We start from the raw sequence: 24,760 nt of genomic DNA on the forward strand, positions 1-24,760 counted from the left end.
CTGGAGAATTCCATAGGTCCATGGGCTCATAAAGAGTTGAACACGACTGAGTGACTTTCACTTCATTTCACTTCACTTCAGTTCTGCGGGAACTGACTTCTGTGCTGCTGCAACTCTTGACCTTCCACACGCCCTGAAGGTACTTCAGGAATGGGGCACTCTGTGTTCTGGGAAAACTGGCAGAACAGGTCGTCAGAGAGTTAAATATTTTCGGGAACTGATTTTCTGAGCCCAATCCTTGCATCTCCTCGTCTCTAGAAAAGCACTAAATCCCTTCATGAGGGACATCAGCTGCTTGTGACTAGCAGAAAACTTTTGCAAATCAGTCAAAAACTTTTGCCTGGTTGAATGAACTTCCCCTTCACCAAAACCACATGTATACCGACTGTCCCCCATCACTGTGCAACAGCTTCTCAGCACTATCTGAAGTGCTGTCTCCTGGGATGCAGTCTTCACTTTGCCCCAAAGAAAACTTAACTAGCAACTCTCACGTTGTGCATCTGCATCTTTTTAAGCGGACACATACCACAACTAAAGATCCCACATGTGACAGCAAAGACCCAATGCAGCCAAATCCAAAATACATAAATACTTAAAAAAAAAAAAAACATTTAGTACAGTGCCTAAAGTATTCCCATATGGCTGATTGGTAAAGAACCTGCCCGCCAATGCAGGAGACACAGTTTTGATCCCTGGGTGGGGAAGATCCCCTGGGAGAGGAAATGGTAACCCACTCCGGTATTCTTGCCTGGGAAATCCCATGGACAGAGGAGCCTGATGGACTATACAGCTCATGGGGTTGCAAAGTCAGACATGACTTAGCAACTAAATAACAATAACAACAAGGGAAAACAAATGAGTGCAAAGAGGCAGAAGAAAAAAAGCAGTGTCTGATTAGATACAGAATTCCCGATAGCTTGTTTTCTCTTAACACTACCGAAGCTCCCCAGTTTAAAAATGGCAATAAATACACACTAAATCTTATTTATTGAGTTAAAGGGTAAAATTTAAAAATTGCTAAGTTCTGCCAGGCAGGTAAAATCAATCAAATTATATAATGAATCAAATCTGTTTTCACCTTAAAAAGATATGAGTGTACTTAATAAAGGTAGGAGAAGGAACACTTTTTTTTTTTTTTTAGTTTCGGTTTCTAGGAAAAAGAAACATACTCTGAAAATTCTTCTGCCTGGATTTCATTGGCCAATAAAAAACCGCTGAATATGTACTTTGACTAGAACAAACTGCAATTGAACACACTTCTTTCCTGCATCTTTCACTTCTAGTGAGATTCTCTAAGCCACAAGACACAGCTGCCCAGAACCTATTTCATAACTGTAAGTACTTTGAAATGAAGCATTTCTTTAAAACTTATCTCAACACTTAAAAAAGAAAGTTCTCTTTAAAAGTATTTGATTTCCTTGTTTCTATTTCTCAAATATAGAGAAATGCTTTTATTTGAGGTTCAGCAGAAGGACCAATGATTTCTTGTCTAATTGTTTTAACTGTGGTAAATTGAGTCATATTCAACACGTGCCAAGGATGTGTGAGATGCCACACTTTTCATAAGATAGTCTTGAATCAACTACTGCTTTCGGCAGGAAACATACATTAGGCATTGTGTCTATAACTGGGTCATGAATTTCACTGTTTATTTCACACATAGGTATGTTTGCTTGTGTGGTCTAGTGCCTTTGTATTTTGTAAATATTTTGTTTGTTTTTTGAAACTTGGGTCTTGAAACTATTCTGCTTGAAAACAGAAGATGAAATTTTGCAGATTTAGCTAAATAATGAGAATAATGAACGAATGAGAATAAATCCTGAGAATCATTGAATGTGAATTTTTGGTAAGAAAGTAAGGAAAACAGACTAGAATGCTTCAAACTTAAATTCTAGTGCTTTATTTATATGTGTAAAGAAAGAGACCATTTCTCACTATACATTTGTGAGCTTTCAAGATGAGAAGTTATGAGATGAAAACGCTTCCATCAAAATAAAAAAAAAATTTAACATGGATAAACACCAGAAAGAAGAGGAAAATTGAAGTGATATATTGTTTAATATTAATGCAATTAATATAGTATATTAATACTATTAGAAAGATAAGGGGCTATCCTTTTCAAGATAAGGGGCTGTTCTTAGAAAGATGATGTGTTCCAAGACTGGAAATACAGGTATAAAATTAATTGTGACTATTAATGAGTGAAATGAGGATATTTAAATGGTGAACCAAATCCTGCAAGGTTTCTGGCCATTGAGGTCATCCCATGAAAGGAGTCTTCTGAAGAAAAGAGCCCCAGTCTCTCTTCCAAGCCTCTCCACCAAGATCCTCATTTCAATTTCTCCTGCCTCCATGCTACCTTTTTTCCTGAGTGGCCTCCGTCAACTCTTTCATCACTCACTCTGCTCTGTGGGATCAAAGTTGCCAGAAATGCAACAACCATGTAGTCACTCAGTGATGGGCAGAGTTGCCGACCATGGAGAGGGAACTACAGACTCTCTTGAACCCCCGCTAAATCAAACACAGACGCTTCACACATTGGGCACCCAGTAGTGTTCCCTAAGGTGGGTTTGATCTGCAGGTATTCTTGGGTTTTGTTTTCAGCTCTGCTGGGTCTTCACTGCAGCACACGGGCTCTTCCTTGTGGTGTGGAGCATGGACTTGTGTGTGGAGCACATGGGCTCAGTAGCTGCAGGGCACGTGCTTCTTTAGTTGTGGCCCACACACTTATTTTGCCCCACGGCATGTGGGATCTTAGTTCCTTGACCAGGGATCAAACATGGGTTACTTGCATTGGAAGGCAGATTCCTAACCATCAGACCACCAGGAAACCCTATATTGGCAGTTATTCTTTTTATTTTTTAAATTTTTACTTATTTATGGCTGGGCTGGGTCTTTGTTGCTGCACAGGTTTTCTCTAGTTGTGGCAAGCAGGGGCTACCCTCTAGTCGTGGTACACGAGCTTCTCATTCCAGTGGCTTCTCTTGAGGAGCTCTAGGGTGTGCAGGCTTCCATAGTTGCCACATGGGCTTAGCTGCTCCTTGGCATGTGGAATCTTCCTGGACCATGGATCAAACCCAGGTCCCCTACATTGACAGGTGGATTCTTAACCACTGGACCACCAGGGAAGTCCTACAGTTATTCTTAACAGAAGAGAAATAAAAACACCCAGAGATGTGGGTTACAAAGTGTCCACGGTAAAATCACTGATGCTCCATTCTCCTGAGATGCACGGGCATGCAGCCCAGGGGTGAGCAGGGCTAGTTCAGCCTGTGCTCCTTGACCAGCTGGAGGCCCTGGCATGACTGCATCGGCCTGGAGAAGAGGAAGGCATTTTTTTTTTTTTTTTTTTGATTCTCACCAAGGTAGGTCTATGCAGAAGGGCTACGTTACTCTACATGACAGCACCCTATGGCAGATGGGGCAGCAGGCCTGGGGGTTCTCAGTCAGATTCTTGGACCCAGCCCAGCCCACCTAAATCACAACCTCCGGAGACAGTGCTCAGGAATCTACATCATAAACAACCTCTCCGAACAGAGGATACAGGCTTATAGACAAGGTCCCAGAAATACTTAGAAACATTGCCAGGCACTAAAGTGATTTTGGAGAAGTTGTCTTTTGTTATCTTGCCCTCAACTCCTGCTGTTGATCTTTAACCTTGAGGGGTTACAGTTAAACACTGTCAGGGACTTAATGGCTGAAGCAACGAGATTTGCAGTTGTTTGGATGTTTTGTGTTTGTTTTTCTTTTATATTTTATTGCAACCTAAAGGATCCCTAGCAGAGAAGGCAACGGCAAGCCACTCCAGTACTTACTCTTGCCTGGCAAATCCCATGGATGGAGGAGCCTGGTAGGCTGCAGTCCATGGGGTCGCTAAGGGTAGGACACGACTGAGCGACTTCACTTTCACTTTTCACTTTCATGCATTGGAGAAGGAAATGGCAACCCACTCCAGTGTTCTTGCCTGGAGAATCCCCGGGACGGGGGAGCCTGGTGGGCTGCCGTCTATGGGGTCGCACAGAGTCAGACACGACTGAAGTGACTTAGCAGCAGCAGCAGCAAAGGATCCTTAGAGTTGTGAAATGCTATTTAAGCCTCAGAGAAGCAAATGTGTTTGTTTTCTCTCCCACTTGATGACTATCAGAGAGTTGAGTAAGTACTTGAGTAAGAACTCTCATGTGAGAAGACACAAGATCTTTTTCAGAATAAGCTACACTGGTCAAAAAAGAAGTCTGGGACGTTGGTTCTTACTGTTTGCTCTGGGCCAGGCTGGATGGAACAAGCTTCCCCACTGCTATAGGAAACCTTCCCGAGAAATGAAATTTGAAACCTCCTGGGGCCCCCACTCTCTGCTTGGTTCTCTGTGCTGAAGTCCACAGGTGCACCTGGGGCCCCAGCATTTTTCACATTCAAAAGAGGAAGTCAAAAGAAGTGAAAGAAACAGAAACCAACCAGAGCTTTGACTTTGGGACTAAAAACTGCTTAGGCTCCTACACTGAGGACGTAAACTTTCCAACAAACTAACTGACAGTCAGCACACAGCTGCTGGCTACAAAATATTCAGATTACCACTGGTGGACTTCAAAAGCACTCAGAGGATGCTCCAGTCTCTGCTTTCAGGGTTAACAGCAGCCGATCTGAATACACAAATACATGTAGTATATACTGAGTGAAGACAGTCAAGGAAAGGAAAGGATAGCTAGATAATTGCAGGCAAGCTTTTATTCTGAAATCTTCAGAAAATTATAATTAAATATTCATATAATTATATTAAAAATCACAGCGTAAGTTTTCTCCATGACTCAGTGGTAAAGAATCCACCTGCAAAGAAGGAGACGCAGGTTCAATCCCTGGGTTGGGATGATCCCTTGGAGGAGAAAATGGTAACCCACTACAGTATTCTTACCTGGAAAATTCCATAGACAGAGGAGCCTGGTGGGCTACAGTCCACAAGGTCACAAAGACTCAGAAGCAACTGAGCATGAGACAGTCAAACAAACAAACAAACATGTTTTTCCTGAGAGAGATCATAAGAAGCATATCAATTCATTCATTCATTCCTGAATTTCATGAAATTCATGAATGCCAACTGTTTCCAGGCATTGGCTAGGGCCTAAGGACAAAAACATTCAGACAGCTATAGGATAATCGGTACAAACCTATGCATTATTTTTTGGTCACTGCATTTTCTTTTTGTTTCCAAAATGGGTATTTCTTGCTTTGATTATAAAAGGAATAACTGCTAATTGTAAAGTAAAGCTTTTTTCAGACAGTGTACAAAATTACAAAGGTAGTTAAAAATATCTATCAACCAGTAACCTAGTGACAGCCCCCCTTCCCCCTAGGTTCTCTGTGCTGAAGAGAGAAAATGTGCAACATTTTGTATAGCCTTTCCTGGTTGTTTTGTTCTGATATTTGAAGATGAAAAGGAAAGGTAAAAGAAAGTTCAAACATACTTTTAAAAAAAAAAAAAAAAAAGCATTTCCTGCATTTCTTTCCCAGGCCCCAGAAATGGGAAGCCGTCACTCAAAAGGACGGTGAGTACTGAGGTTCAGAATGTGGGCTGCCTGGCAGTCTAAGGAGTTCAGGAGAGAACTGCCACTTCTTGAGTGGTTTCCAGGATGAGCGCTACGCTGTGTCCGATGCACTCCAGCTGTAGCCAGGACGACACTCTGAGACTAGTGCCAGGGGTGCTAATGGGCACCTACTGTGACCCAGGCCCTCCACTGAGCTTTGGAGATACCTCAGCGGACAAAGCCCACAAATATTCCCTGCCCTGGTAGAGCTTACATGCAGGATTAGGAGCTTCCTTTTCCTAAAATCAAGACAATTATTGTTAAAAAAGAGGTGTGCAACAGAAATGGCATGACTGCAGTTTGTTGGAGAAGGCAATGGCACCCATCTCCAGTACTCCACTCCAGTACTCTTGCCTGGAAAATCCATGGACGGAGGAGCCTGGTGGGCTGCCGTCCATGGGGTCGCTAAGGGTGGGACACGAATGAGCGACTTCACTTTCACTTTTCACTTTTATGCATTGGAGAAGGCAATGGCAACCCACTCCAGTGTTCTTGCCTGGAGAATCCCAGGGACCAGGGAGCCTGGTGGGCTGCCGTCTATGGGGTTGCACAGAGTCGGACACGACTGAAGCGACTTAGCAGCAGCAGCAGCAGTATCAACAGCAGTTTGTTTACTTTCTTTGTCATGAATCCACAGAAGGAGTTTGTTTTGAAAGCTGTGGTTGCTTCTTGTTATTAAAAAAAGCAACGGACATGTGTGCAGGTAGTAGAATCTGAGGCCAGCCTGTGTGTGTGCTGTGCTAAGTCGCTTCAGTCATGTATGACTCTTTGCCACCCCATGGGCCATAGCCTGCCTGGCTCCTCTGTCTATGGGATTCTCCAGGCAAGAATACTGCAGTGGGTTGCCATGCCCTCCTCCAGAGGATCTTCCTTACCTAGGGATCAAATCTGGGTCTCCTGTATTGGCAGGCAGGCTCTTTACCAATTGGGAAGCCTGCTTAAGGGGTGCTAAAGTCAGCAGGGCCAGGAGTAGGTTGCTGGTGATATTTCTGTCTCTCTTATTTCTTGATCAGAAGTGAGCTGATCAGTCCATTCATCTGATGAAAACTTTTAAAAATGTATTATAAATGCCTGGTGAGGCTGGGTGACTCCTGCAGACAGAGCAAGGGGGCCACGAGGGAGTGGAGCCCCAACCTCTGTCTCCGGGACAGGGACCAGCCCGGGTCCTGGCCTAGATACCCTCCCCACAGCCCCGATGGCGCAGCTGCCTGGAGCCAGCCTGGCCCTGATCGCCTCTGACCCTGCCCTCCGGTTGCCCCGTTGGCTGCCCCCGGCGCAAAAAGGTCAAGGTCAGGCCCCAGCAGAGGAAAAAGGCGGGTGCACAACCCACATCCTGGAAAGCCGAATGTGGGTGCCTTGTGAACACGGCACGCCGCTGGCACGCTCCATCCTGAGAGGCGAGCAGTCACCCAGGGGAGAACTCCACCCGGCCCTCCGCCCCGCCTTGCCTCCCCGCGGAGACCACACCTCCCGCGGGCACTGGAAAGGCAGGCGAGCGAGTTCTCAGCCCTAAAGGGCAAAGCCGGGACTGTTGCTGGGCAGTGATGGTTTGATAACTTGGTTCAGCCTAACGCGGACCTACCCCTCGGCACACACTCTGTCCTGCCCTTGTCACGGCCCCTCCTTGATCCTCCTCTCCGCAAGGGAGCCAGAGCCCAGGCAGAGAGGCAAGTTCACTTCGTTTACTCGCCTGATGAACCTGCCCTTGAAGACAGACACCTCTTCCCTACACAGAGACCCACAAATAACACACGCCCCGCCCCCCCCACCACCCCTTCCTGCTTTTTGTTCACTTGCTAGAAACTTCTTTCGCTTTGTTTCCTGAGAGATCCACAGTGGTTAGAATCTCTCTTTTATTGTAAAAAAGCAGTAAAGAGTCATTATGGCACATTGAAAAAAATCAAAAACCAAAATAAAAAGCCACCTTAATGTATATAAAAAATACAAACCTAATAAATTTTAAATAAACTTCACCTCTTCTGAATGCATTTTATAGTGCTTTATACAAAAAAAAAGAAATTCTTTAGGATGGTTCCTAAGAATCATAAGGGGGAAAAGCAACCAGAGTTCAGAAATATTACAGCTATATTTAAACCATATACTACTAGGATTTGGGAATATATATATTTTTACAGCTTTTGTGATATATTGCTTTTGTATTTTTCGCTCTAAGTCCCATGGGGGCTTTCCTTTTTCCATATTCTCTTTCATATTCAGTTTTATATTTTTGGAAATAATTTTAGACTTATGAAAAGTATTGCAAAGTAACACATAGAAAGACAAGCAATAACAAATGTTCACCACGATGACAGAAACTGCAAACAAAACCCAACCATTTTGGAAAATAGTTTGAAGTAGTTGGAAACACTAAATGTGGCTTTGATGGTATAGTGGTGAGCATAGCTACTTTCCAAAATGGTAAACATAAGTTAGCATTTTGACCCAGCAATTCTACTTCCAGATATGCCCAAGAGAAATGAAAATACATGTCCCCACAAAAACCTGTGTGGTAGGCAGATGGTAATAGGAGCATTATTCATAGTAACAAAAAAGTAGAAACAACCTCAATATCCATTCACTGATGAATGGATAAATACAAAATGGTCTACCCACATAATGGAATATTATTCAGCAGTTTAAAAAAAAATACTATACATGTTGTGGCAAGACTGAACCTTGAAAACATTGTGCTAACTAAAGGACATCAGTCACAAAAGATCATATATCCTCTGATTCCATTTATACGAAATGACTAGAATAAGCAAAGCAATAGAGACAAAAAGCACAGTAGATGTTGTTTGGAGGTGGAGGAGGCAAGAGGAAAGAGGAGTAACTGTTAATGTATGTGGGTTTTCTTTAGAGAATGTGCGCTAACATATTTCACAGTTAGATTATGGTGGTGGTTGTGCAACTATAAATAGGCTAAACTCACTGAACTATATCCATTTTGAATGAGTGAATTCTATAGTATGCAAAACGATCAGTCCAGTGGTTAAGACTCTGCATTTCCACTGTGGTGGGGATGAGGGGGACAGGGTGTGCAAGTTCAATCCCTGGTAGGGGAACTAGGATCCTGCATGCTCCACAGGGCAGCCATAAAAAATACCACTGGCTACTCTATTGTATGTAAAATGAATGTAAAAGATATCTCAATAAAATATTTTTAAAATCACACACAGAGTCCCCATACAGCCCTCACCTGGCTTTCCCAGTTAATATTTTAGAAACCATAGTATAAATATCGAAACCAGGAAATTGATGTTGGCAAACTACTATCAACTAATTAACCTATGGCTCTATCTTATCCAAGTGTTATCAGTTGTCCCACTCACATCCTGAGAAAGAGAAAGCAGCTCCTGCCACCTTGGAACTTGACCACTTGAGCTAGACTTTGGTGAGCTGTGAGCTGGCTGGGCACTCACACCAGGATGTTGGGTTTCTGGAGGGGTGGTTTGGAGATATAATTGACATATAACATTATATTAGTTTCACGTGTACATCATAATGATTTGACATGTGTACATGCTGTGAAATGATGATCACAGTAAATCATTAACATCCATCACCACACAGTTACAAGTTTTTTCCTTGAGATGAGAACTTTTAAGACTTATTCTCTTAGAAACTTTGAAATATGCAATACATGTTAGTAATGATAGTCACCGTGCTGTACATCACCTCCCTGCTGCTGCTACTGCTAAGTTGCTTCAATAGTGTCTGACTCTGCGCGACCCCATAGACGGCAGCCCACCAGGCTCCCTGGTCCCTGGGATTCTCCAGGCAAGAACACTGGAATGGGTTGCCATTTCCTTATCCAATGCATGAAAGTGAAAAGTGAAAGTGAAGTCGCTCAGTCATGTCCGACTCTTCACGACCCCATGGACTGCAGCCTACCAGGCTCCTCCGTCCATGGATTTTCCAGGCAAGAGTACTGGAGTGGGGTGCCATTGCCTTTCTCCGATATCACCTCCCAAGACTTATTTTTTTTACAACTGCAAATTTATACCGCTAGATAGTATAGCTTGTTGTTACTTCACCCATTCACCCACACCTCACCCCTTACCTCTGACAACCCCTAACCTGCTCTGAATATACATGGTTTGGTTTGCTTATTTTAGATCCCAGGTATAAGCAAGATCATACTGTGTGTGTCTTGCTCTGTCTGACTTATTTCACTTAGTGTAATGAGAGCTTAATTGGTAAAAAATCCGCCTGCAATGCAGGAGACCTGGGTTTGATCCCTGGGTTGGGAAGATCCCCTGGAGAAGGGAAAGGCTGCCCACTCCAGTATTCTGGCCTGGAGAATTCCATGGATTGTATACCATAGGGTCGCGAAGAGTCGGACACGACTGAGCAACTTTCACTTAATGCCTTTAAGGTCCATCCATATTGTCCTTCACGCTGGGTCCTGATGCTCTCCTCTAGCACATGAACAATTTCACAGAGCATCAACATCAGCTAAGACCATGAGGGATCAAATAAAAATACTAGCACTCCATAATCAAATTTGAGCACAGATGAACTTTAAACATTATCCGAGCCATAAAATATCAACACTTCCCTTTCTTGAATAATATGAGTGATTGCTGTTTCTTTACCTATTGCATGGTTAGACATGCTCTAGTCACCCCTACTCCATAGGTAAGATTTATTAATATACCCAGTCATAGCATTGTCTCTACTTTCTGGAACACATCAGTATGTCCCATTACTGACAATTACTAACTTTGGTCACTTGACTAAGATAGTGTCTGCCAGCTTATCCATTGGAGAGTTGCTATTTTTCCCTTTGTAATTAGTCAGCAGCCTGTGGGGTGATACTTTGAGATCATGTAAATGTGTTGTTTCTCATCATACTTTCGAAGTCTAGAATTAGCATCTATCCGTGAGCCTTGCCTATAACAATTATTACTGTTGCTGAGCTTAGTTGCTCAGTCGTGTCCGACTCTGTGTGACCCCATGGACTGTAGCCCGCCAGGCTCTTCTGTCCTTGGGATTCTCCAGGCAGGAATACTGGAGTGGGTTTCCATGCCCTCCTCCAGAGGCTCTTCCCGACCCAGGGATTGCACCCACGTCTCTTATTTCTCCTGCGTTGGCAGGCATGTTCTTTATCACTGAGTCACCTGGGAAGCCCTCTTACTGTATAACTATAATCATTTAATTAAAGTTTAGAAAAATATATGTTTGTATACTGCACTCACCAATGGAAAGGGAAAGACCTAGAGCTATTTCTGATGGTAGAAATGTCTAACAGGTATGAACATTTAGAAGAACATTTTAAGTCTTCTTCTGTCTAAAAAATAAAATAAAAATAAACTCGTTTTATCCTCATCCAAAACACTGAGTATTCTTCACATGAGGCTGTTGCTAGGAGTCAGGGGACAATTTATAATGATAGATCTGGCTAATTTACAATTAGCTCCACTGTATCATTAGAAAAAGTAAGAAAGTTCCAGAAAAACATCTACTTCTGCTTTATTGATTACGCCAAAGCCTTTGACTGTGTGGATTACAACAATCTTAAAGAGATGGAAATACCAGACCACCTTACCTGCCTCCTGAAAAATCTGTATACGGGTCAAGAAGCAAGAATTAGAACCGGACATGGAACAGTGGACTGGTTCCAAACTGGGAAAGGAATATGTCAGGGCTGTATACTGTCACTCTGCTTATTTAACTTATATGCAGAGTATATCATGCGAAATGCTGGGCTGGATAAAGCACAAGCTGGAATCAAGATTGCAGGAAGAAATATCAATAACCTCAGATATGCAGATGACACCACCTTTATGGCAGTAAGTGAAGAAGAACTAAAGAGCCTCTTGATGAAAGTGAAAGAGGAGAGTGAAAAACCTGGCTTAAAACTCAACATTCAAAAAACTAAGATTATGGCATCTGGTCCCATCACCTCATGGCAAATAGATGGGGAAACAAGAAAAACAGAGACAGACTTTCTCTTCCTGGGATTCAAAATCACTGCAGATGATGACTGCAGCCATGAAATTAAAAGATGCTTACTCCTTGGAAGAAAAGCTATGACCAACATAGACAGCATATTAAAAAGCGGAGACAATACTTTGCAGACAGAGATCCATCTAGTCAAAGCTGTGGCTTTTCCAGTAGTAATGTATGGATGTGAGAGTTGGACCATAAGGAAAGCTGAGCACCGAAGAACTGATGCTTCTGAACTGTATTGGAGAAGACCCTTGAGAGTCCCTTGGACTGCAAGGAGATCAACCCAGTTAATCCTAAAGGAAATCAATCTGAATATTCATTGGAAAGACTGATGCTGAAACTGAAACTCCAATACTTTGGCCACCTGATGCGAAGAGGGGACTCATTGGAAAAGACCCTGATGCTGGGAAGGATTGAAGGCAGGAGGAGAAGGGGATGACAGAGGATGAGATGGTTGGATGGCATCACCAACTCAATGGACATGAGTTTGAGCAAGCTCCGGGAGTTGGTGATGGACAGAGAAGCTTGGCATGCTGCAGTCCATGGGGTCACAAAGAGTCGGACACAAGTGAACAACTGAGCTGAAATGATGATGAAGCCTGGGTAGATTTAGGCATGTTTGAATCATTGCTGATACACTGTCCCTGTGTGGATAAATATCCAAGGTGTTGCCCTGTGTCATGTACTGCTCTCCTTTTTTCGTTTATGGGCACTACCCAACTATCCAGCTCACCCAGACATAACTGAGCAATGAAATCTAGAAAAGAAACCAGTGAACTCAAGAAATAGAAAAAGTAATATAGAACAACTGAGGTAATTGGCTTGTTTTTGAAACTGCCCTATGAGGAAAGCAATACAAGAAAGCAAATAGTATAATCATATTGCCTGAGTATCCGGAAGCACTGTATTTTCAATTTTAGTGTTTTTTTTTTGTCCTGAATCTGAAGTGGAAATGTATTACATCTCAGTGTCTAACACACTGTGAGTGAATTAAGCATATAATAAGTACTTAATTCAAGAAGACAATGAAAAGTACCTTCTATGAGCCTAACGCTGAGTGTGATGATAAAGGAATAAGTGGGAAGAGGGGGTTCCAGTTCTCAAGGAGATCACAACAAACCAAGGACAATGCCACAATGCAGTCAGAGCTCTGAAGGAGCAGGCTCTTTAGCTGAGAGCAAAGGGAGGAACAGGGCCTGTGGAGTGAGCCAGAGAAGGGTTTGAATTTCACAATTTACTTAAAGTCTCAGAGCCTCCATTTCCTCATCAACTCAGTAAAGGTAATACTTCGTACTTAGCCGGGGCTGTTGTAACATGAAGTGGACAGTGTGAGTCTAGTACATTGCCCGATATAGGGCGGCATCTCAGTAAATATTAATTGATGCTTTTGCCAAGAATTATTTGTGGAAATGATCAAAAGAAATTTCCTTGCTGCATTTTTGTACATTTTAGCCACTCCTCTTTTATACAAGTCTGATTTTTTTTAATTGTTCATTAAATTCATCCTTGGACTTTATCTTAATTTTATCTTAATTCTAATTATTCATTAAATTTAATTGTTCATTAAATTCATCCTTGGGCTTTATCTTATTTAATACTCTCAATGAGCACATAAGGTGGATAGGTCAGAAACCACTTTCACTTCACAGATGAGTAGGAGGAAATTTAAATGACTAGTTAAATCACTAGGCCGATCAATGACTAGTCCAAGATCATACAGTTTAGAAAAACAGAATTTGAGCAAAGATATTCTCACTCCCGGGTATTCCCTGGTAGCTCAGCAGGTAAAGAATCTTCCTGCATTGCAGGAGACCCCGGTTCAATTTCTGGGTTGGGAAGATCCCCTGGAGAAAGGAAAGGCTACCCACTCCAGTATTCTGGCCTGGAGAATTCCATGGACAGAAGAGCCTAGCAGGCTATAGTCCATGGGGTCGCAAAGAGCCAGACATGACTGAGTGACTAAGCACAGCACAGCACCTTCTCACTCCAAATCAAATCAGGGACTTTCCTGGCAGTCCAATGGTTAGGACTTTACCTTCCAATGCAGGGGGTGCAAGAGAGATCACTGGTTGGGGAGCTAAGATCCCATATGCCTGGTGACCAAAACCCAAAACATGAAACAGAAACAATACTGTGACAAATTCAATAAAGACTTTTAAAAATGGTTCACATAAAAAAAATGTTTTTTTTAATTCAAATCAATGTTTAATTACCCCACACTGCCTCTTAGGATGGAGAGAAATTAGGACAAAATGTACTTTATAATAAGCTTTGCTTGGGCACTCTATCTTTGCTTGCCCCCTAACAAGGCTTCAGGTAAATTTCAAGTGAAGGATCAACTTGGATGCAGGAAGATTGGAGAGGATTACTGTTATATCCCTGGAGAAGGGATAGGCTACCCACTCCAGCATTCTTGGATTTCCCTGGTGGCTCAGATGGTAAAGAATCTGCAATGTGGGAGACCTGGGTTTGAGCCCTGGGTTGGGAATATCCCCAGGAGAAGGGATAGGGAACCTCCCGGGGTCCAGCCCCAGTTGAATCCAGGGATTCCCTCAGGAGGATGGCATTGGCGATTAGAATAGCAAAGCAGAGATTTATTAGATGCTCAATAATAACTGGTTTACGCGGGAAATCAATAAAGTTCATGACACCAAACTTGCTCTGACCATGGAGGCCGCAGGCACCCTCTCAAATAGCGGAAGGTGCCCCACCTTAGGCACCTTCTCAAGTGGGTCTTAGAAGCCCAGGCAAATAAGTGGTCCCAGAGGACCCCTGCACTCCAATTATTTTGGGGTGAAGGAAGAACAGAAGAGAAAAGGACGAAAAGGAAACAAGAAAGAACGACACGGGGAGACCAAGCTTCGGTGAGCAAGGCCCGAAACTTTATTTTCAACAGGGGCTTTTATACCCTAAGTTGCACATAGAGGATAATAGGGGGTGTGAAATCATGCAAAGTCAGCAGTCTTTGATCCTTATCGAAACCAGGGTTTCTTTTCTGCAAACTTATCGTATACAAATAGTTTAGGTGATTTACATCATCTTCTGGCCAGAAGGCCTGTTAACATTTTATGACTCTGACAAAGGCTTGTCAACCATAAGACTTATTTTCTCTAAGAGTAATTATTTTAAAGTTTGGCGCCATCCTCCGAAGGTGTTAGATAAAATTGCTTTCCTATAGGGCAAAGGTGCAATGGGTTTACAACAAAGGAAAGAATTTATTACCTTAAGGGTCTAAAGTTGTTAACACCAAGGCCACTACTTATTTTTTCTACATACCAACTAAATTAATACACTTCCAAAGATACAATACAGGGGATGTGGAAACTTGGCAGCAAGCATTGGCTCAACAATGAAATCTTCTACTAGTTCTATTCTGACAATTTCTAACTCCCCCAGAGGCTCTATACTATTTGAATATCTTAAGCTTCCCATGCCTTTCACGGTTGGGAGACTGTAAACAATCGTATGCGTAGCTGTAGGAGTCCGGGTAAACCTGTCAGGCAAGCTGAGAGCCATCTGGGGGGGTTGGATTTAAACACTCCTATTATGCCCAAGAGGCTAATTAGCCAGAGTTCTAAGTTGATTTCCTTCAGAGAAAAGGTGGTGGGGATAGCCCCTCTCTGTGACTGTCAGAGGAGTTGGTGAAAGTCATGAAGCAGTAAAACAGACAGACTCTGGTTTTGGGGTAGACGCTCAGGCAGGCCCAGAGGGGCACCCCTCGAGTTCTGGCTCGCCTTGCCCACCAGAACTCTCCCACATAACCTTGTTATGGGTGGGGACTCCGTGCTGGCTCCCGGCAGGAACCCACTCCAGTGTTCTTGCCTAGAGAATCCCATGGACAGAGGAGCCTAGTATGCTACTGTCCACGGGGTCACAAAAAGTCAGACACAACTGAGTGACTAACACTTTGACTTTTGACTGTGATATTGTGGTTTACACATATTTGACTTTCATTCCTGTTCAGGGTACAGAGCTCCTAAAATCTTTGGAATTTATTAAGTGATAAAAGTGGTAAAGATGTCTTGTTATTCGTAACAAGCCCCTCTCAACTATAGAGTTTCTGCTAATGAAGCGACTTTTGGAAAACCCTTGAGGATGGGGGCTGGTTGCCAGGGGAAGCAACCTGTGATTGTTGTTGTCGTTCAGTCGCGCAGTCATGTTCAACTCTTTGCAGCCCCGTGGACTGCAGCACGCCAGGCTTCCCTGTCCTTCACTGTCTCCTGGAGTTTGCTCAAACTCATGTTCATTGAGTTGGCGATACCATCTAACCATATCATCCTCTGCCTCTAACCCCCTTCTCCTCCTGCCTTCAATCTTACCCAGCATCAGGGTCTTTTCCAATGAGTCAGCTCTTCACATCAGGTGGCCAAAGTATTGGAGTTTCAGCTTCAGCATCAGTCCTTCCAATGAATATTCAGGGTGGATTTCCTTTAGGGTTTACTAGGCGTGGAATGTTCAGCCCCACCTCCCAGACTGCGAGGCAGGGAGGGGAGAAGGGTTTGGAGACTGAGTTCAGTCACCAATGGCCAATGATTTCATCAATCACACCTATGCAATGAAGCCTCCATAAAACCCCAAAAGGACAGAGTTCAGAGAGTTTTGGGGTTTGTGTGCTGGGAGAGTGACGCACCCCAAACTCCACAGACTCTGAAGCTCCCCTTAGATATCTTTTCATCTGATTGTCCATCTGTATCCTTTAATACCCTTTGTAATATAGCAATAGAAAGTGAAAGTGAAGTAGCTCAGTCGTGTCCAACTCTTTGCAACCCCATGGACTGTAGCCTACCAGGCTCCTCACTCCATGGGATTCTCCAGGCAAGAATACTGGAGTGTGTTGCCACTTCCTTCTCCAGGGGATCTTCCTGACCCAGGGATCGAACCCTGGTCTCCCACATTGCAGGCAGACGCTTTAACCTCTGAGCCACCAGGCAAGCCCATATAAACTGTTTTCCTGAGTTCTGTGGGCCACTTCTGCAAATTAATGGAAATGAAGAGGGGAGCATGGGAACCTCTGATCTACCTGGTCAGAAGCACAGGAGAGGACTTCCCTGGTGGCTCACTGGATTGAAAGTCTGCGTGCCAATGCAGGGGCACATGGGTTTGACCCTGGTCTTGGAAGATTCCACATGCTGTGGGATGTGCGCTACAGCTACTAAGCCCAGGCACTATAGCCCTTGAGCAGCAACTACTGAGCCCACGTGCTGCAAATCTACTGAAGCCTGTGTGCCTAGAGCCTGTGCTCCTCAAAAAGGTAAGCCATTGCAATAAGAAGCCATGCACCCCAATGAAGAGTAACCTCCGTTTGTTGCAATCTGATAAAGCCCACGTGCAGTGATGAAGACCCTGTACAACCAAAACATTTAAAAATGAATAAATGAAAGAAATGCTTGAAAAAGAAGCACAGGTAACCACGTGGATGTGCAATGGATATCTGAAGTAGGAGACGGAGGGCAGTCCTGTGGGACTAAGCCTTTAATACATGGAATCTGACACTGTTTACAGGTGGCAATGTCAGAATTGAGCTGAATTGTCCTGTACGGGCAGGCTCCCCAAGACGACTGTACTCTTGCTCTCTCTGTTCACCCTCTGCTTGACCAGCCCCTGTGTCACCTACATTCTACTCAGACGACCGACCTTCCGAATCAGTAGATGCCTGCGTCCCTGCCACCAACCCCAGCTAGTAATTGTTTTAGGTGTTAGATCAGAACATCTCCACCCTGAGAACTTATCAAAGGGGCAGTGAATGGCCGTGCTCTTCTGCTGCTTTCCCTGACAACCAGTGAGCCACCCTGATCTCAATCCCACCTACAACTGGGAACCTCCCCTCCCCCCAGGAGTGAAGACTGGTGGGCTGTCACTCCAGGACCTTGCTTCAAACGGTCTTCCCTGGTGACATATTAGAGAAGAATCCTTCTGCCAGTGTAGGGAACACGGGTTCGATCCCTGGTCCGAGAAGATTGCACATGTGGTGGAGCAACTGGAACCATGCCCCACAACTTCTGAGCCTGTGCTCTGAAGCCCTCTAGAGCCCACGAGCCACAACTACTGAAGCCCATGCCCTCTGGAACCTGTTGTTGAGTTGCTAAGTCGTGTCCAACTCAGTGACCCCATGGGCTGCAGCACTCCAGGCTCCTCTGTCCATGGAATTTTTTCAGGCAAGAATACTGGAGTGGGTTGCCATTTCCTTCTCCAGGGGATCTTCCCAACCCAGGGATCGAGCCCAGGTCTCTGGCATCTGCTGCCTTGGCAGGCAGATTCTTTACCACTAGCGCCCCTTGGGAAGCTATCTGTCTCCCAGAGTTTGCTCAAATTCGTGTCCACTGAGTCGGTGATGCTATCTAACCATCTCATCCTCTGCTGCCTCTCCTAGAACCTATACAAGAGAAAGCCCACGCAGCAAAGAAGATCCAGTGCAACTAAAAGTAATAAATAAATTTTTTTAAATGTGAGATCCCTCTATCCATGAAATTGAGGCAGGATATAGATGGAACCCCCCTGCCCCCAGGGTAAATCTTAGGGTAAAATTCGTTCTCTGTGGACAGAAACCCCATGACAAAAGTTAAGGGAGGAGGCTAGGCCCTGCCCAGAACACATATTTCTCATTCTTGAAGTCAGAAGACCTCCTGTAGACTGAAACTCCAAGACAACAATAGCAGGACAATTAAGGGAGGACTCTGGGCCCTGCCCAGACCACATATTTCTTGTTATCAAAATCAGGAGACTTCCCCAACCACACATGCACAGAAAGGTCCCCTGGTGGTCAAAGGCTAATGATGTCAAGGGATGCTCTACCCTTTTGCCTTTTTGGTAGAATCCATCTCGGCTAAGAGATGCACACACACACATGGGAGGATCCTGTGATATACCAAATATAGACTGTGAACAAGGCAAACCAAAATGATTGGCCAAGGAAACCCAGAAGAAATGCCACATAAAACTGTTCAGACTGCCACAAGGGCAAAACTCAGTGACTCTCTCTGAGTCCGCCCCATGAGTCTACCCATACGTACTGTGCTCTATCCCTCCTAATAAACACTTCATTTGCTTCACTACTTTCTGTCTTTGCGGGAATTCTTTTCTGCAAAGCCAGGAAGCCAGGGTCTTGTCACTGACCACAGGTTTAGTGGTTAGGATCTGGTGCTCTCATCGCCGTGACCCAGACTCAATCTCTGGCCGGTGAGCCCAAACCCTGCTTCAAACTGCTGCAGACTGAGGCCCCCCTGAGATCAGATCTGGTATGGCAACTCAGGAATTTGGAAAGTCAAGGGAAACCACGGGCTTCGCCCAGCTGTCACTTACAGCCCCTGACTTCTACTCCTGCCTTCTTTCTCTCATCTCCCCTTCGCTTTCTTTTCAAGAATCAAATAACTCTTGGGTGATAGTTGTTGCTGTCCTCTGTGACAAGGTGGAAACGCAATTTCCAACTGAGCAGGAGCCCAAAAGTTCTCTGTCTCTCTCTTGCTCTCACTGTCTGTCTCTCACTGTCCTGTGTGAAACCCTCCACTACAGTTTTCTTTCCCACTTTCCTCCCACACAAGTTCTCTTTCTCACTCCTTATCTCCTTCTTATAATATCCTTCTTCTAGGGAAGGATTTCTTGGATATCATTCCTAAGCTGCATCCCAGCCACTGTCACACTCTGTGCTGCTGTGTCAGACAAAATCATCAGATGATTCTTAATTCTATCTCAGCTGCCAGGAAGACAGAGCAAAGGATTTAGGGGTTCTTTTGTTGTCTAGTCTCTCACCTCATTCAACGCCCAGAAATCTACTCTGAGAATTTCTCTGCCTGCTGGACCTCAAACCTTGAGCCCCGTGCCATCTTCCAAGGCACTCAACTCCAATTTCCCCAAGTTTTTCCTTTGCATCTATTGGACCCCTTCACTCCAGGCCTTGGTAGCCTACACATTCTGCTAGGGACAGCCTATTAGACTGGCTGCTACCCAGAAGCCCGAATCATAAGCTTTGTAGATGCTCAGTCACGAGGAATACACCCCAGCATGGAAAGACTTATCGTAGGACGTAAGCTCTACAGAAAAGGGATCCCTCTTAAGGAAAGTCCTGGCAACAGTTTACACTTAGCTTGAAAGCCCTTCTCTAATTGCTGAGTGGGGTGTCCTGCAGATGGTGGTATCATAGGGGGCAGAGATATCTGGTCAGAAATCAATGGGAGATAAGAGGATGCTTGAAATCCCCTTAGGTCCAAAGAGAATTTAGGGGACACCCTGCACCCCTTCAGGTTAAAACCTCCTGGTAAAGGTTTCCGGGATGATGGATTCCATTCTAGGAGCACTGTCTTGTTCTCAGTTGCAGGTTACTCAACATGGGAGGATCCCCCTCCAAGTCAGAAAAAACATCTCTGGAGTGTATCCTTAAGAACTGGAAATTCTTTAAAACTGAAGGATTAAAGAAGGAGAAACTTAAATCTACTGTAGCAGTGCCCAGACTTTGTTTAAGTTGGGAAATGGAGAAAAATGGCCTGAAAATGGGTCTCTAAATTATAACCTTCTGCAATTGGATTTTTATTGCCACCAGATGAGAAAGTGGAGTGAGATTCCCTATATTCAGGCTTTCACAGTCCTTTACCAAAATCCCACCCCATGTAGCTCCTGTATTTTAAAACCTGGAGAACCAGAAGACTCTCCCAACACTTTAGATGATCCCCTTCTAAGCTCTCTGATCTCTCAGGGTGGAAACCCAGCACATCCTCCTCCTGACAGTATTCCCACTTAGCCAGTCCACCCCTCATAATAGGCAGAAACTCCAAAAATTACAACTTGGCCCACAAACGCCCATGCCCCAGCTCCCAGATGTGGCCTTTGGGGTATTTAATAATCAAGACCAAGCTCAGGAGAAAGAGAGAACCCAACATGAGAAAAGACAGGCCAGGCTTGTGCAAAACTGATAGCTGTTGGTGTCAATCATGCTTTGTGACCTCAGGGGGGGCCAAGAAAGTTCAACCATTCATCTGGAAATAAGACCAACAAGAGGAAATGCTACAAATGCAAGTTAACTGGCCACTGTGCCCAAGACTGCCAGAAAGAACCTCCCCATTCCAGGCTATGCCCAGATAGCAAACAAACAGGTCACTGGAAGAGGGACTGCCCCCATTCCTGAAGAGGAAGGGGGACTTTGGCTCCTGAGATGGCCATGCTGGACAACTGGCGTGGCCCTGGGGATTCTGGCGGCTCCCCTCAGTGAGATGCTAATCTCCATCAAGGGTCCCTAGGTAGTCCTTGACTCCCATAGCAGAAAAGAAAATTGATTACTTAATTGATACAGGAGCCACTTTACCTTGTCTTAATTTTTCACACTGGACCTCTCTCCTCCTAAAGCTGTACTGTGACTGGTGTCGATGGAAAGCCTTGCACTCGATTATTTTACTGGGCATTTCACTTGCCAATTAAAACAGAGGTGGATTTTGCATGCCTTTCTAGTTGTGCCTCAGTGTCCTATCCACGTCCTTAGGAGAGATCTTCTGAGCTCCCCTGGGGCCATACTCAGGTCAGGAGGCCCCAAGCAGGCTTTTATCTTCACTCTGACTAAGACAGACCAGCCACAAGGTCTTATTCCCAGCCATATCCTACGGGCAGTAGACCCTTAATGAGACAAAGGAACCCCTGCAAGGGCAGTAAAGGCCCAACCTATAAGAATGAGCCTTAGGCCAGAAACTGCCTATACGATAAAGCTGGAAGGGAAGAAGGGTTTACAACCCCTCCTGGATAAATTCCTAAAAGCTGACTCCATGAGTCAGATTATTTGCCTTTTTACTTTAGTTCTGCAAATCCTCCCCTTCTGTTCTATAAAAGAAACGCATCCAGACCCTGACAAGATGGTTATTTTAAGACAGTAGTCGACTATCTTCTCGGTCAGTTGGCTTTCCCAGTAAAGTCGCATTCCTTGCCTCAACATCTCATCTCTTGGATTTATTGGCCTGTTGTGCTGAGAGCAAAGTGAGCTTGGACTCGTTAACAGGCAGGTGTGAGTTAAGTTTTATTTGGGGCAAATGAGATCTCTAGCCCGAGAGACAGCTTCTCAGATAGCTCTGAGGAGCTGCTCTAAGAAGGTCAGAGCGGAGGTCGGTATGTATATGATTTTAGTGAAGGGGACACGTGCCATCAAGCATGCATTTTGGCAGAAGGTTGCTGCAAGTCACATGGAGCAGTTGTCTCCATAATTTTCGTTCTTTTCTAGATATGAGAAGATATGAGAGACTGGGCTCATAAAATCTTGTCTCAAAAATATCTAACTCTCTGAAGGCCTGTTCTGCCAGTGTTACCTAGATCACAGGGAGCTTCATTCCTAATTTCCACCCTGAACTCCTTTCAGGGCATGTTGAAAATCAGCAACTAAGTGGTTAATGACTTAATTCTTGCGGCACCAGATAACGAGTGACAATTTTTAGTTGGCATGGCTTCGCAGGTGGCACAGTGGTAAAGAATCTACCTGCCAATGCAGGAGACGCAGGAAACGGGTTTGATCCCTGCGTCGGGATGATCCCCTGGAGGAGGAAATGGTAAACCACTCCAGTATTCTTGCCTGGGAAATCCCATGGACAGAGGAGCCTGGTGGGCTATAGTCTATACGGTCACAAAGAGTCAGACACGACTGAGCACACACACGTGCCATTTACACAGGTTTCCTCATCTGTTTTCCTGTCTTGTGCAGAGACTAGATAGCTGTTTAAAACAGTACTTACAAGCCTGTCTCATTCCCTAACTCCAAGAGAAGCATCTGTTCCTTTAACTGATTCAGTGAATCCCTTCCTCCAGGAGCCTCTGTAGAAAAAGGTTCTTCAAAGATCAGCCAGCAACTTGATCTAAACTGCCTCCCTTGCCTGTGAAGCAAAGTCCCTGAAAACAGGCTTCTAAGAGCAACCTCCAGACTACTGACACCAAGTTTTTCCTTTCAGACCACAGCCGCTTAAGAACCTGCATCAAAAATGCAAGCTGCATCTTCTCCAGTGGTCATTGTAACTCAGCCTGGAGTCGGAAGCGGTCCAGCACCTCAAAACTCCAACTGGCAGACGGGCTTGTGTGATTGTTTCAGCGACTGCGGTGTCTGTAAGTGCTGGGGAAACCTGTAACTGACTCAGAAGTGAATTTTAACCTTGTTGTTGTCCAGTCGCTAAGTTGTATATAAATCTTTGTGACCCCATGGATTGTAGCATGCCAGGGTCCTCTGTCCTCCACAATTTCCCAGAGTTTACTCATGTCTTTCCTTCATTTCTCCCTTATGGTGTAATAAAAGTTCCCCTCTCATTCCAAGGTACCCTGCCTGTCAGGCAATGCTTTGCTAACAGACAAATCCTGTACCGACTGTAGGTTCATTCTTCTTCACCCTTCAAAGGATAATCTTACTCCTAAAAAAAGTTCTGGAGTTAAGATAACTGTTAAAAAAAAAAAGCCAGTGATTTGAATAATGAACAGGCTTGGCCTAATTATTATAAATAGACCATACATTATATTAGAAGAGATGTTTAAAGTTTAACTTGATTAAAAAGAAAAAAGACTGCTTTTGTTACACATCAATTAAACTCATTACAGTTACACTGTGCCCCACACACAAGTGTTCATTTTCATCCATGGTTTCAGCATGAGCTCACATAAGCATTATTTTTATTTATACATTTAGGATTGTTATACAGACAAGAATAAAGAATTCTGAAGGCAATTAACTGCTCAGTGGGTAAAATATCTCTAACTCTGCTTCATTTTCAGTTTTGTTTCATTTTATGAGATCTAAGTAAACCTGAGAGAAGAAAAGTTCGGGGTAAGATGTGCATGTCAGAGAGGCCAAATGCTTAGTTCTCAACACCAAGCAAGAAACAAACAAACCTGCCTACAAAATAAAAAATGAAACAAATTTTACTCTGAGGTTTTTTGTTCATTTGTTTCTTTTTTTCACCTGTTTCAAATCTACCCAGTGTTCTGAGACAGGGAAGGAAAACCTATTCACCTTTAACTTGGCAGAGGAATTGAAATTTGGAATGGAGTTGATAATCACATTGAAAAGCATAGAGGGAAAGAATCACCTGGGACATGGAACCACTGAGCTGGTTGATTTGCGCTCCTTGTCCTGCTGCATGACCCGGGCTGATGACTTGCACTTCTCAGGACGTTAGTTCAACATCTGCAAATCATAGTGATCATGAAACCACAATAATAAAACCTTCTAAAGAGGAATATTCTAATCCTCCAAACCCTAGTATTGTTACTTGAATAAGTGAATTACAAGTTCTAATATGAGCTTAAAACCTTCACATAGAATTTCTTAAATCAGAGATCTGATCAAATCATTCTCCCTTCTTAAAATATTTCAGAGGTTCCTCATGACTTCCGTGACCCCCTCTGAACACTAGTACTTACAGATCATCCAGTCTCCACCCTGCCTGGGATCCAGCTTCATCCCCATTCTTCCCCATCCCTGGTTCCAGCCACGTTATGTGTAACCAGCCATTGCCAAGACAAACCAAGTTATCTACAGAGGCTCTTTCCCCTTTCCTCAATCTATAAAATTCCTAATCATCATTCCATATTCAGATCAAGCAACAGCATCTTCCCAGAGCACTGGAGGCCCCATTGCTGTGAGTGACACCTTGGGATCTTGAGTAGGTTCCTGTTGGAGAACTTTTCACATTATCTGACCTCACTCCTGGACTTCAGACAGAGGCATTGTGGGTAGTGAGGATAACCTCTGGAACAGGGCCAGGTTTCAGTGAGTCATGCAATACATGGAAGAAGGCAGTACTAGAGGGAATGAGGGGAAGCTGATGTGATGTTGAACAGAAGCAGTGAGGATGGCCTTGGCAGCAGACTATGTGACAAAGGCCCCAGGGTTTGGAACTGCCATCCATGAGCACACCCTAACTCTCAACCGTGGTGGAGGGCAGAATGGAGTAATTTGTACCTCTGATTTCACGCATCCAGGTCTCTGCGGCACATTTTGCTTCACGTGCCTTGCGTGTCAAGTTGCATCTGATATGAATGAATGCTGTCTGTGCGGAACAAGTGTCGCAATGAGGACCCTCTACAGGACTCGATACGGCATTCCGGTGAATCTTTTACAATATTGTATCATTCGAATATGCACCCACATTCAAAACAATTGTGATAAACATGGAGGCCATTTGATGGTACCTGTCAACTGAATGGGGGCTTCCCAGGTGGCGCTAGTGGTAAAGAAAGAGGCAGATGCAGGAGACGTAAGAGACGTGGGTTCGATCCCTGGG

General features: G+C 44.2%; 1 protein-coding gene across 2 annotated transcripts in view; it reads left to right on the forward strand.

Moving 5' to 3' along the window:
* The first annotated feature begins 1,185 nt into the window (after positions 1-1,185).
* The window catches only part of LOC102394013 (placenta-specific gene 8 protein), a 34,407-nt gene continuing 10,832 nt past the window's right edge, over positions 1,186-24,760 (forward strand). Inside the window, exons 1-3 of one of the 2 annotated variants that reach the window (XM_044945712.2) lie at positions 1,186-1,334; positions 22,442-22,592; positions 24,459-24,583. In XM_044945712.2, the coding sequence (XP_044801647.1) occupies positions 22,472-22,592; positions 24,459-24,583 (246 nt within the window). In that variant the 5' untranslated portion in view covers positions 1,186-1,334; positions 22,442-22,471. The remainder of the gene's footprint in view (positions 1,335-22,441; positions 22,593-24,458; positions 24,584-24,760) is intronic. The other variant, XM_006074454.4, reaches the window with a different exon arrangement.

This window comes from Bubalus bubalis, chromosome 7 (assembly GCF_019923935.1).
Source record: "Bubalus bubalis isolate 160015118507 breed Murrah chromosome 7, NDDB_SH_1, whole genome shotgun sequence".
NCBI classification, from domain to species: Eukaryota; Metazoa; Chordata; class Mammalia; order Artiodactyla; family Bovidae; genus Bubalus; species Bubalus bubalis.